General features: G+C 39.9%; 1 protein-coding gene across 1 annotated transcript in view; it reads left to right on the forward strand.

Moving 5' to 3' along the window:
• The window catches only part of LOC126285435 (cubilin-like), a 780,558-nt gene that overhangs the window by 372,675 nt on the left and 394,849 nt on the right, over nt 1–13,034 (forward strand). The window contains exons 33-34 of the mRNA XM_049984824.1: nt 7,122–7,289; nt 12,784–12,901. Coding sequence (XP_049840781.1) covers nt 7,122–7,289; nt 12,784–12,901 — 286 coding nt within the window. The remainder of the gene's footprint in view (nt 1–7,121; nt 7,290–12,783; nt 12,902–13,034) is intronic.

Genomic DNA, 13,034 nt, shown 5'->3' on the forward strand with positions numbered 1-13,034 from the left:
TGTTAGTGAGAGTTTTAAATGTTCACATGATGCTGTGAGCTACACAGGCAGTGGCATAGTCATTAGTAGGCTGTCCTTAGCCATACAGGTCCCAGCAGAGGATTCAGACAAAGTGTGTCCCAAAATGTTCCACCTATCTCTATGTCCCATCCGTCACCTTAACCCTTCACACAATACATAGTCCTATGATGCAGTGACCCAAGCAATCTTCAGTTTAATGAAGAGAGACAGAAGGGCAGCTCTCCAATCCACATTGCAGACACCCATGTTGGTATTGAAGGAATCTTAGGCAGAAGAACAAGAATAGTATTAAAAATCCAATTAAATTACTCACTGGAAATAGTATAACTTTATGCTTCAACAACCTTGCATCTTTGACGAAGAAATTAAAGACCTTTATGGCAAGTTACAAGGATTGTTAAACAGAAGTAATTCACACTGTAGGATACTAATAATCAACTTTAATGCAAAAATGGGGACAAAGTTGAGAAACGACTCTTCAGTGGGATAATTGGGATTTGATTCCATGAATGATGTTAATTGTGCCCTTTAGGGACACTCTCAGCCTAGTGGCTACTGGGAGCTGCTATATTAATAAACTTCATGCATTTCTCAAGAAAAATTGAATCCGAAAAGGACAAACAAATTATGCAGGATGTGTCAGTTTTAAACCAATTCCAAATTTTTAGTGATCACAGGCAAATAGAACTGAAACTTAAGCTTGGGGGGAGGGGGGGCAGGATGTAGTAGTCAGAGAGAGAGAGGGGGGACAATGAGGAGATGGACAAAGAAAGGGGGGGCAGGAGAATATGAATAGAGAAAGGGATGAGGATAATATAGATGTAGAGGGGGAGGAGTGGGGATGGTAAGATGGACATAAAGAGGAGGAAGAGGAGATGTGCAGAGAGTTCATTGAGGAATGGATGTGTGCAGTACATGTGACACACACATATGTAGGCGATGCTGTGAATAACAAGCTAGTACTGTGATATATTATAGGGTGGAGTGGCTAATGAGGTATTCTATTACTTTAACTGGGGATTTACAGCTCCTTGACAATTGTCTACTGGCAACCAGTTATTCACTCTTATTATTAGCCACAGATACTATTAGGGAGAATATGTAATGGCACGTAAGTGTAAGACTGTGTACTCCTACAACAGTAGGCTCACGAGATTCTGTAATATATGTTACTTTCTGGAATTGTGGGTGAGTTGAAACACAACATTATTTATTTCACTAGACTTGTTGTTACTTTCTTTTTCATATAACTTCCATTGTACTTTGTTTTTCTATATTGATTATAAACTGCTTCAAACTGATCTTGGAGGCCAAGAATGATTGTGGTGATTGAGAATGAAAGTACAGCTGGTGCTCTTACTTCAGTCATTCCATGTTTACTTAATGTACCATCGCTTTATCCTGTATTTTCCATGATTTCTGATCATGGATATATTGTATATTAAGCTGAACCTAACAAGAAAATGTTGTTGTTGTTGTTGTTGTTGTTGTTGTGGTCTTCAGTCCTGAGACTGGTTTGATGCAGCTCTCCATGCTACTCTATCCTGTGCAAGCTACATCTCCCAGTACCTACTGCAACCCACATCCTTCTGAATCTGCTTAGTGTATTCATCTCTTGGTCTTCCTCTACGATTTTTACCCTCCATGCTGCCCTCCAATACTAAATTGGTGATCCCTTGATGCCTCAGAACATGTCCTACCAACAGTTACCTTCTTCTGGTCAAGTTGTGCCACAAACTTCTCTTCTCCCCAATCCTATTCAATACTTCCTCATTAGGTATGTGATCTACCCATCTAATCTTCAGCATTCTTCTGTAGCACCACATTTCGAAAGCTTCTATTCTCTTCTTCTCCAAACTATTTATCGTCCATGTTTCACTTCCATACATGGCTACACTCCATACAAATACTTTCAGAAATGACTTCCTGACACTTAAATCTATACTCGATGTTAACAAATTTCTCTTCTTCAAAAATGCAAGAAAATGTTAAGAATCTTATAGACTTCTACTGTCTAATATTGTTTATTTACCACAATTTCCTGATTACAGGACAACTGAGAATAGAAGACAACCCTCATTTTTGAAAAGATCCTAAAGAAAATTTTTATTTTGTAATGTATTCAGATTAATCAAAATCACAAACTGCTTTATTGATGTACAATATCTGCTCAAATAAGTTAACATCATATCTATGCCATTTATTGATTGCTTACTCTCTAAATCAGTCACCTGTATTATCATTATTTTTAACCACCACCACCAACATAATTATTTGTGATGATAGATACACATAACCAATGATAGGTTAGAAAGGAAGGAATGTGGTTCAATGTAAGAGCAACAATCGAGTTTATAATGTTGGTTGTCACAAATATTTGGCTGTTTCCTGGGACTATGTCACAATTTCTAAGGCAAAGGTGAGAGGGCAACCTGAGAACACAGCTGTTTTTTCCTGAGTAAATAGTGTATTTTGCATTTATATAGGCACGAGACTGTGACAATATTCCTTTGTTTGTTGCTTCCAAACATGTCATCTGCTTACTGCTCTCACATTGGCTGCATAGAATCAGCAACAGATACACCCTCTTCCATTTGGATTATACCTCTTATCAAGCATTGACAACACTGCTGCATGAAACATGTAAATGTGCCACTGACCCCTATGTAGACTTTTACCATCTCCTGGAGAAATTTATACTGTTCTCATGTATTCGTACAATTTTCAAGTGAATTCAGTTACGATTACAACTGGAGTCAGGCAAACTGCAGTTTCAACATTTTAGATCTCCATAAGAACTCAAGGTACATGGGATTCATTCCCATCATTGGCATGACAATAATATTGGCTGGCCGCTCACCATTGCCTTCCCACATTTGCCCTCGTACTCAACCTATACATCATGGTCCATCCGTATCCTACTCCCACTCCCAACACTTTACCATGGGGATCATATCATATCACAATCTAACCCTTCCAAATTCTTCAAAATAAGTCTGCATATGGCCTCAATTAAACAGTATAAAATGGTTAACAGAATAGTTTAATCTGGGAATGTAATATGACCCTTTATTTTTGAAAGATGAATTTGGGAAAAACGATACTATTATAGTCGGGTAGATGTTGTACATTACTGAATAAAAATGCTGTGTATGGTTTACTATGGTCCTATCTAGTGATTTACAAGTTTCCAAATCTAATTTTTTTTTAGGACTAAAGGAGGCCACTCATCCAAAAACAGGAGTTGTTAAGAGGCACACACCCAAATAAAAGAAAACTTGCAAGCTTTCAGAGTAACCGTTTTTTGAGCTAGAGTACAAGAACACACAGAAAGCACACACACACACACACACACACACACACACACACACACACACACACACACACACACACACACCTATTGTGGTGTGCATTTTGGCAGGCGGACTAGGAAGGATTGGGCTTTAAAGTGGATGTGGATGAGGTGGGTAGATGGAGAGAGGCAGGGAGAGCAGTTTTGTGTGGGTGGCTAACGGTGTGGAGGGAGGCAGCTCGTTTGCCTGATGGGAATGTTGGAGAGAGGTGTGGTACTTGCACGGGCTAGGCAGCTTGTGCATGGTTGTTGGCACCAGTGGGGAGCATCAAACACTGAAGATGAATGGGGGCATGAATTGGGAGGGGGAAAGAGTGGAGGAAACGGAAGTATTGGGGGGGGGGGGGGGAGGGGGGGCAGTGGGGTATCAGAGATTGTGGCCTTGAGGCCAAGATGATTAAAGGAGCAAAAGATTTGTTGCAAGGATAAATCCCACATTCGTAGTTCAGAGAAGCTGATGGTGAAGGGAAGGATCCATATGACCCAGGTTGCGAAGCTCTCAGTCACATTGAGCATAGTGTGTTCAGCTGGATGTTGTGCCACACCGGGTGGTCAACATTGTCCTTGGAAGCTGTTTGGCGGTGGCCATTCATCCTTTTTTAAGGTGGTTAGTTATTGTACTGACATAAAATGCTGTGCAGTATTTGCTGCGGAGTTGGTATGTGACATGATTGCTTTCAAGTGTGGGTCAGACTCTGATGGGACAGGGCAAGCCTGTCACAGGACTGCAGTATAAAGTGCTGGATGGATGTATCAAAAATGTCTTGTCCTTGGTCTTAAACAGTGATAATATCCCTCTCGTAAGGGACAGGGAGTGGAAGTGGCACAGTGATCTAGGGATGTTGAATAAGTTGGGTGAGCAACAAAATACCACTTTAGAAGTGATGGGAAGGATCTTGAGCAGGTTGTCCCTCACTTCAGGTCATGAAGATAATTAATAAGAGTCCGTATGAAGAATATGGTTGAACTGTTCGTCTGGAATGATAATGAGGCTCCTCCACCACCCCAAGAAGCTAAACAGACCGCCTCCTCCCTCCTCCCCCCTCCCCTTCCTTAGTCAGCCATTACCACCCTGGACGTGAACAACTTAACCATATCTTATGGAAGGACTTCGATTATCTATCATTATGCCCTGAAACGAGGGACATCCTACACAAGATTCGTCCCATCCCTCCTAAAGTAGTGTTCCATTGCACACCCAACCTATACAACATCATGGTCCATCGGTATCCTACTCCCACTCCCAACCCTTTGCCATGGGGATCATATCCCAGTGGAAGACCAAAGTGCAAGAACTACGCAGTCCCCCTCCCCAGTGCTCCATACTCCAGTCCTGTCACAGGCTTATCCTACATTTTCAGAGGCTAGGAGCCACTGTGAAAGCACCATATCATATCTGCTGTGAATGCAGCACAGCTTTCTATGTCAGTGTGATGACCAACCAGCTGTCCAACAGGACAAATGGCTACCATCAAACTGTTGCCAAGAACAAAGTTGACCACCTGGTGGGGCACAACTTTCAGCTGAGCCTAACTTGCTCGATTTCAATGGCTGCTTCACAACCCGGGCCATCTGGATCTTTCCCTTCTCCACAAGCCTCTCTGAACTGATGGGAGTTATCCTTGCAACACATCCTTCGCTCCCATAATCATCTTGGCCTCAAGCTTTGATGGCCCACTGTCCCCATGCCCTATATCCAACAGTATACCCTCCACACCTTGTCACCGCCTCCCAACTCATGTCCACATATCACCTTCAGTGTGCTTCGTATCCCACCATCACTGACAAATATGCATTTAATGCTAGCCCAAGCCTGCCACCCTTCCCTCCCACATTCTCAGCTGGCAAACTGGCTGCCTCGCTCCAAGCTTGTAACTACCCACATCCAGACACTCTCCTTGCCTTTTGCCTCTTTCTCTATCTACCCACCTCACCCAATGCAACAACCACCCAGCCCTAGTCCGCCTGTTGAAATGCAGCACTGGCTTTGCACATCCTGTGAGCACCATGCTGGAACATGAGTATGTGTATGCGATTGTGCATGCATGTGTGCGTGTGTGAGTGTGTGTGTGTGTGTGTATTTGCACTCTTTCTCAAAAAGTGATTACTCTGAAGGCTAGCAAGTGTTCTTTCTTTTTTTGTATATATCTGTCAATGGCTCAAAGCTTCTTCTTTTCATTGAGTGGTCTCCATTAGTCCTAAAGTATTACACTCTACCAGAACTTTCCTAAAATACTATAAACATAGCTTCTGATGTGAGCAGTGGACACCTTCACTGTCATGTTAATTCTTTTTGCAAACTAAATCAGAGGTTTTCTGTTCTGATTGTTCTCTGTATGCACAGAATGTTCACCTTTTTCATTTGAGTGCTCTTCTTGTATCCCCATAGAAACTTTAATGTCTCTAATTATTTTAATTGTGATGTTCAGATATCATCACACATTTTGTAAGTAGGTATCCATTTAAGTCTTCCAATGTGTGCACAGATCAACCTTGGTCTTATCTGTAAATTTCCCTTTCATGAATATGTGTATTTTGTATACATTGCTCCTCACATGTTAACGATCAGAAATTCTGTTACAAGGGAGGAAAATAATAATTAACTGTATGAATGATTCTACTGCAAGAAAGCTGGTGACATGTGTATTTCTTACTCTTCACTTCATACATGCCAACGCTGTGTTTGTTGCTTTTTGGTTTCATAACTGATTTGTAACATTTCTTTGATGAGTTTACTCACTAATGAGATATTAATTAAAATTTTATTTCTTGTATTACTTCTCAATCCCTGTAATTCTTGGCGGAGGATATTCATGACTGTAAAAATTCAAATGACAAAAATATGTTATGATGTTTCTTCTTTAAATGTCTCAGATCATCAATATTTAAATTTCCCTTAAGCCATACTGATATTTTTACTCTGCAAACACATAAACATTTAAATATGTTTCTCTAGAAAAATCCAGAAGCAGAATGGGAAAATTTGTAAATTACTACTACTAAAAATTAAGTTCAGTAAATTGAAACTTTCAAACAATGGAAACTACCGGGAGAAATATCAGCAATGCAGGAGCAGGTAGATTGCTACTTCTGTAAAGAAGACAACATTAAGTTTCAGACAAGCACAATTAAAAGACATCTACGTAAAGCTTTCGACCATAGCCTTCATCAGCAAAAGAGAAACATACACCATTCATACACACAAGCAAGCACACCTTATGAACACATGATCACCAACTCTTTAGAGGTCATGTGTGCATGAGGTGTGCTTGCTTGTATGTACGAAGGGTGTGTGTTTCTATTTTTCTGATGAAGGCTGTGGCTGAAAGCTTTATGTACGTGTCTTTCACTTGTGTCTGTCAGTTTTCTTTGTGGTGAGCAGCAATCTATCTTTTCCTACATTGTTGTTTAAATTCAAACTGTGGTGCCTGTGCCTGTTCATTTCGTTTTTCAGAAACATCATTCTGTCTAAAAGGTTTATCTGACTCATAAATGATAATTCCTTCCATCTACAAGCAATATGTGGATATGAAATATATCACTGTATCTTCAGTGATTGTCTTTTTGAGAAGCATAGAGAACATAGTGTCAAATCCTTTATAGTGTACTGCCCTTTCTTTTGGGCTCCATTGCAGTATGATGAAATATATCAAACACTCTTTAGCCTGCCTTAGCCTGCCTTCTGTATGTTCAGTAAATTAATATTTTTAATTATAAGGGCCATAAGCATAATGATTATTTTTTCTAGATTTATGATGGTTCATCAACAGACAATGAGACGCAAATGTTAGCAAAACTCTGTGGCTCTAGCGCACCACAACCAGCGTGGTACCTTTCTACCTCCAACAGCATGACGATAAGATTCAAGAGTGATGGTTCTCGCTCTTCAAAAGGGTTTCTGGCAAATTACAGTGTGGTGAGTATAGGCCTAATAGTAAAATAGGAGACAACAAGTCCAGTAGGATTGAAAAAAACAGTTACTTACTAGTTATGATATAAATACTTTGTATAAATATTACAACAAAAAATGGAAAACTGGCTGCTTTTAGTGAAGTATTGTTAAAATTGTCTTTTTCCTTTTGTAGCATGCAAATGCCAGAAACCTGCTGGATGCACTTATTTGCTATTAGCTTTGTACCTTGTGCACTCATTACTTCTCGCAGTTTGTCTCAAAATACACTGGACTTAATTGATATAACTATATTACCATTAGCTAACAGGTTTGCATCTGTTGCTTTATGCTTTGTGCGCTCATTACTTCTCGCACTTGGTCACAAAATATACTGGACTTAACTGATACACATGTATTATCATTAGCTAACCAGTTTGCATCTACTCAGGGAGCAACACCTTGAGTCTAAAAGGTGGAAATAAATGTAGTCTTTATGTTAGCACCAAATTATGATATAATGGTTTCTGGACTTTGGGAAATCCTTTACGAAGTTAACAAAGCTATGAAGCCATCATGCACCTCCAATATGAGTACCTTATGGGGGGCTAAGAATTGTTGATGAGCAAGAAATTGATTTAAATGAATAGGGAGAAGGTCATGGTTTTACTTTGAGGTGACCAATGGTTGAAGAAAACTTTAACAGCAGGCCATAAGTGAAGTTGATCTATAGGAAGTACATCTTCTGGGGATATTAGAAATCACAGCAATATTTTTGAAATCATCCTCAATTACATAGCTGAGAGTTTTGAAGAAGATTGGTATACCAAAGGTATCAACTTCATATTCTCACCATTTTTGTTTCTAGCCATGTCTTCCAATTTTACATTCTATAATTAATAGTGCTGTATGTGTCCCAAATCAAATCTTTTTTTCCTTAAACTTTCAATTTATGTCTATATCCTTCATTTTTACTCATTTGATGTCAGCCTGCACCTCCTTTTCACTTTCATATTACACCTGACCACCTAGGGTTGTCAGAAATTTTAACAACATTCTTAAAGGCATTATAGTTATGTAAACATGCATTACATATCAAAACATGTTCTGAATTGCTCACTTGCTAAACCATTAGTTGCATTCTGTGTAAACATCTTTGATCAGATTGGTGATGGTCTGTTGATGGTCTGTTCCTTTGAGATAATACGTTCTGCTGAAGTCTGTGTTTTGGATCATGGGATTCATCAGAGATTTTTGCAAACAAGGAACCTCTCATTTCTATTCACCACTGGTTTCCCTAAATACAATGTGCCACATGCCTTTCTAAAATTGTGTTGTCATCATCTATCAGCAATTTGTGTGGGTCTTTAATTAAGATATTTTTTCTTGTTATCAAGTTTGGTTGTTTTTCGTAGGAAATACTGGGAAAGATGCTGAACGTTCTACTGCCTAAGTGATTTAAGAGTCACAGAAAATGTAAATTGCTCAACACGTGGGGCGTGAGGTCTCCACAGTACATCGATGTTGTCGCCAGTGGTCGGCGGAAGGTGCACGTGCCCGTCGACCTGGGACCGGACCGCAGCGACGCACGGATGCACGCCAATACCATAGGATCCTACGCAGTGCCGTAGGGGACCGCACCGCCACTTCCCAGCAAATTAGGGATACTGTTGCTCCTGGGGTATCGGCGAAGACCATTCACAACCGTCTCCATGAAGCTGGGCTTCGATTCCGCACACCATTAGGCCGTCTTTTGCTCACGCCACAACATCGTGCAGCCCGCCTCCAGTGGTGTCGCGACAGGCGTGAATGGAGGGATGAATGGAGACGTGTCGTCTTCAGCGATGAGGGTAGCTTCTGCCTCGGTGCCAATGATGGTCGTATGCGTGTTTGTCGCCGTGCAGGTGAGCGCCACAATCAGGAATGCATACGACCGAGGCACACAGGGCCAACACCCGGCATCATGGTGTGGGGAGCGATCTCCTACACTGGCTGTACACCTCTGGTGATCATCGAGGGGACACTGAATATTGCACGGTACATCCAAACCGTCATCGAACCCATCGTTCTACCATTCCTAGACCGGCAAGGGAACTTGCTGTTCCAACAGGACAATGCACGTCCGCATGTATCCCGTGCCACCCAACGTGCTCTAGAAGGTGTAAGTCAACTATCCTGGCCAGCAAGATCTCCGGATCTGTCCCCCATTGAGCATGTTTGGGACTGGATGAAGCGTCGTCTCACGCGGTCTGCACGTCCAGCACGAACGCTGGTCCAACTGAGGCGCCAGGTGGAAATGGCATGGCAAGCCGTTCCACAGGACTACATCCAGCATCTCTACGATCGTCTCCATGGGAGAATAGCAGCCTGCATTGCTGCGAAAGGTGTATATACACTGTACTAGTGCCGACATTGTGCATGCTCTGTTGCCTGTGTATATGTGCCTGTGGTTCTGTCAGTGTGATCATGTGATGTATCTGACCCCAGGAATGTGTCAATAAAGTTTCCTCTTCCTGGGACAATGAATTCATGGTGTTCTGATTTCAATTTCCAGGAGTGTACAAGTGGGTTGGTTATAAATTTGAGCATTTACATTATGTATATGGGATCAAGTCTGTTGATATCTGTATGAGTCCTTCTCATGGAATGGGATAGGGTAGTGACCTTATTACTTGATGGCCATGGAAGATAATTGCATAGTCATATTGTTATCCTATTGGTATTACTCGCAGACAGTGAGTGGTGATTTGGAAGTAATGCTGATATTATATTTATTTATTGATTTTTATTTCTTTATTGATTTATTTAACATGATAAGATTAGGATCATCAGGCTCTCTCTTACATCTAACGGGACACCCTTCATATGTTTTAATAGGCACATTAAAACTACATCTAGTAAAATAAACCATTATAAAGGTACAATATGAAAAATACATACAAATACAGTTTATGTTCATTGATGATAAGTTCTGCAATAAATATACATTATGATAAACACAGATTTTAGATAGGAGTGCTATCAGTAGTGGGTACGAGGGAAACTGATGGTGAAGGGAGGAGAAGAATAGGCATGTGATGAAACACAGTTAAGGAAATACAAGGGAAAAGAAGATTGCGTAACTAATGGAGATAGAAGAAGGGGAAGAAGAGAAAGGAGTAAGATAGGAGACACTAACTTTGCTATTTGACAGATGGGAAGATTGGCCTTGTACATTAATTTTGTGGAAAATGTTAAGAGGATGACAGTAGACAATGGTTCAACTTCTTAAAAGCAGCAGGCTATTGAATTTTGTTAAAAGTAAGGGGGAGTTGGTTCCAGAGGTGGACAACAGCAACAGAGGAGTAGTTTGCAAATGTTTTTGTTTTGTGAGCGGTCACAGCTAGGATGCCAAATAAAAGTGACCTCGTGTTTTGATTATGATGGCATAAAAGGTTTTTAATCTTTGAAGCAGGGTACTGGGGTGTTTGTGCAATGAGGAGCCAGTGAAGTAGACATAGAGTGTGGTAGTCATGCAATTTGTCTAGCTGCAGCCACCCTAGCTGGGAGTATGAAGCACTAACATGATCATATCAGCAAATGTTGCAAGTGTAACACACAAAGGCATCATGGTACTTCTAGTCTTCTTTTGTTTGCATTACTCATGCCATGTTGAATTACATCACAATAGTGGAGGTCCTGTAGAACAAGTGCTTTCACTAGCTGGTTAAAAAATGGTTCAAATGGTTCTAAGCACTGTGGGACTTTACAGCTGAGGTCATCAGTCCCCTAGACTTAGAACTACTTAAACCTAACTAACCTAAGGACACCACACACATCCATGCCCTAGGCAGGATTCGAACCTGTGATTGTAGCAGCAGTGCGGTTCCACTCAGCCACAATGGCCAGTGCTTGAGCTGGCATTTCACATCCTGTGGAAATACGTTCTGAAACTTTTTGAGAGCATAGAGTCAAGCGGACATCTTCAGACACACTGCGACTGTATTCTCTGCCCGGTTGAGATGGTCATCCAGAGTTACTCCTAGATTCTTAACTTTTATTTATTTTATTTATTTGAGATATATATTCCATAGATACAGTATGGCATGGTTACGCATGGATGTGGAACGACTCAAAGCAGATACAATATAGGTATCATACAATACAATACATACTGGTATATTACTCATGGTAGATGAATGATTCAAAACTGGTACAATACAGTAATATAATAGAGATAATAAACAATACAATACAAAAATATTGAAATACCGCCAAGCAAACTATGAGGCATTGTTTGCAGAAATCTGAACTTATTAATTTCTGATGAGCTATTAAGAGTAAGATTGTGTCTTTTTTTCATTTAGTTTAAACACCAGGACTCTAACTTGAAAATTTTAGAAGATAAGATTATCAAGTATAACTGAGGGAAGAACCACAGACAAACTAGATTACATGATAGTATCAAGTATAACTGAGGGGAGAACCACAAATAAACTAGATCACATAATAGGAATTAATAACAGGATTGAGCTTTATTCATAATAAGTTTTGAGATTATTAGCTTTACTAAGAGTGTATTACCCAATTTCCATTGTGCCGTTTATTTTTGGGGTCTTCTTTTACATGCAATAGTTGCTGCTGCCTTCTTTTACAGCCACTAGTTGATACTGATAGAAGTGCTGAAGCTAAGTGCTATGGCTGTTCTGAAATGTTGGCAGATTGTAAATGTTCAAAATAATTTTATTTAATTCCACCTATTCTGCCCTGTTTGTATTATTATTTACCTGAAATTACTGCCTTTTCTGTAATGCTACCTCATTCGATTGGTGAGTTTCTCTTCTTTTATATTTTCTGTTGCATGAGTAGTTTTAAATTAAACAATTTCCCTGTTTGCTTACGTCTGTATAACCAGTACTTTCAAAGATACTGAACTTGTTGCTTAATTACATTAGGTATACCTCCCTGTTCTGAAACAAATTCTCAGAATCTGTATACCTGACTTCTGCCTGAAGAGGCTGTTTCATTGGAGCTTTGTGTCTGTCTGGTTGTTGCTGTTTTCTGTTTGGCTTATTCTGGAAGAAAAATGTGTTCTTCTTTGCAAAATGTGCTAACACAATATCTGAACAATGGAAACTCCAGGTTGGTATATTAGTAATACTAGGAGACAGATAGACTGCCAGTCATTGTAAAGATGAAATGTTGAGTTGTAGTCAAGCAGAATGAGAAGACTGTTGCACATGTAGCTTTTGTCCAAAGCTTTCTTCAGAAAAGAAAACATAAACATTCATTCACACAAGCAAGCACACATCACATGTACAAGACCACTATCTCTGGCAGCTCTGACAAGAATGCATTTTTCTGGAGAAAGCCTTGTTCGAAAGGTAAATGTGTAACAGTGTTTTCATTGTGCCTGTCTGCAACTCAACATGTTATCTTTAGGGTGAGTAACAATCTATCTTTTTTCTAGCATTGTTGATATTATGATATCTTTAATATTTGAAGTGAGTTCAATGAAAATAACATAGGTCTCATATTTTAGATGTGTGGTGCAAGAATTGTGACTGAAGATGCTGGTCAAATTTCACTGGAGGACTTTGTCAATGCTTCACCACATGCTAGTCGAAACTGTACATGGACAATTGTTGGTGCATCACCTGGTGAGTAGATAATATTATATTCAATATTAATTTTTATTTTTTAAAGAAATTTCCACCAAATGACTGTTAATTGTTCATTTATGGAAACTCCAGGTAGGAACATCAGGCACAGTTTGAATTTAAACAACAATGT

The sequence above is a fragment of the Schistocerca gregaria genome, chromosome 8 (assembly GCF_023897955.1).
Source record: "Schistocerca gregaria isolate iqSchGreg1 chromosome 8, iqSchGreg1.2, whole genome shotgun sequence".
NCBI lineage: Eukaryota > Metazoa > Arthropoda > Insecta > Orthoptera > Acrididae > Schistocerca > Schistocerca gregaria.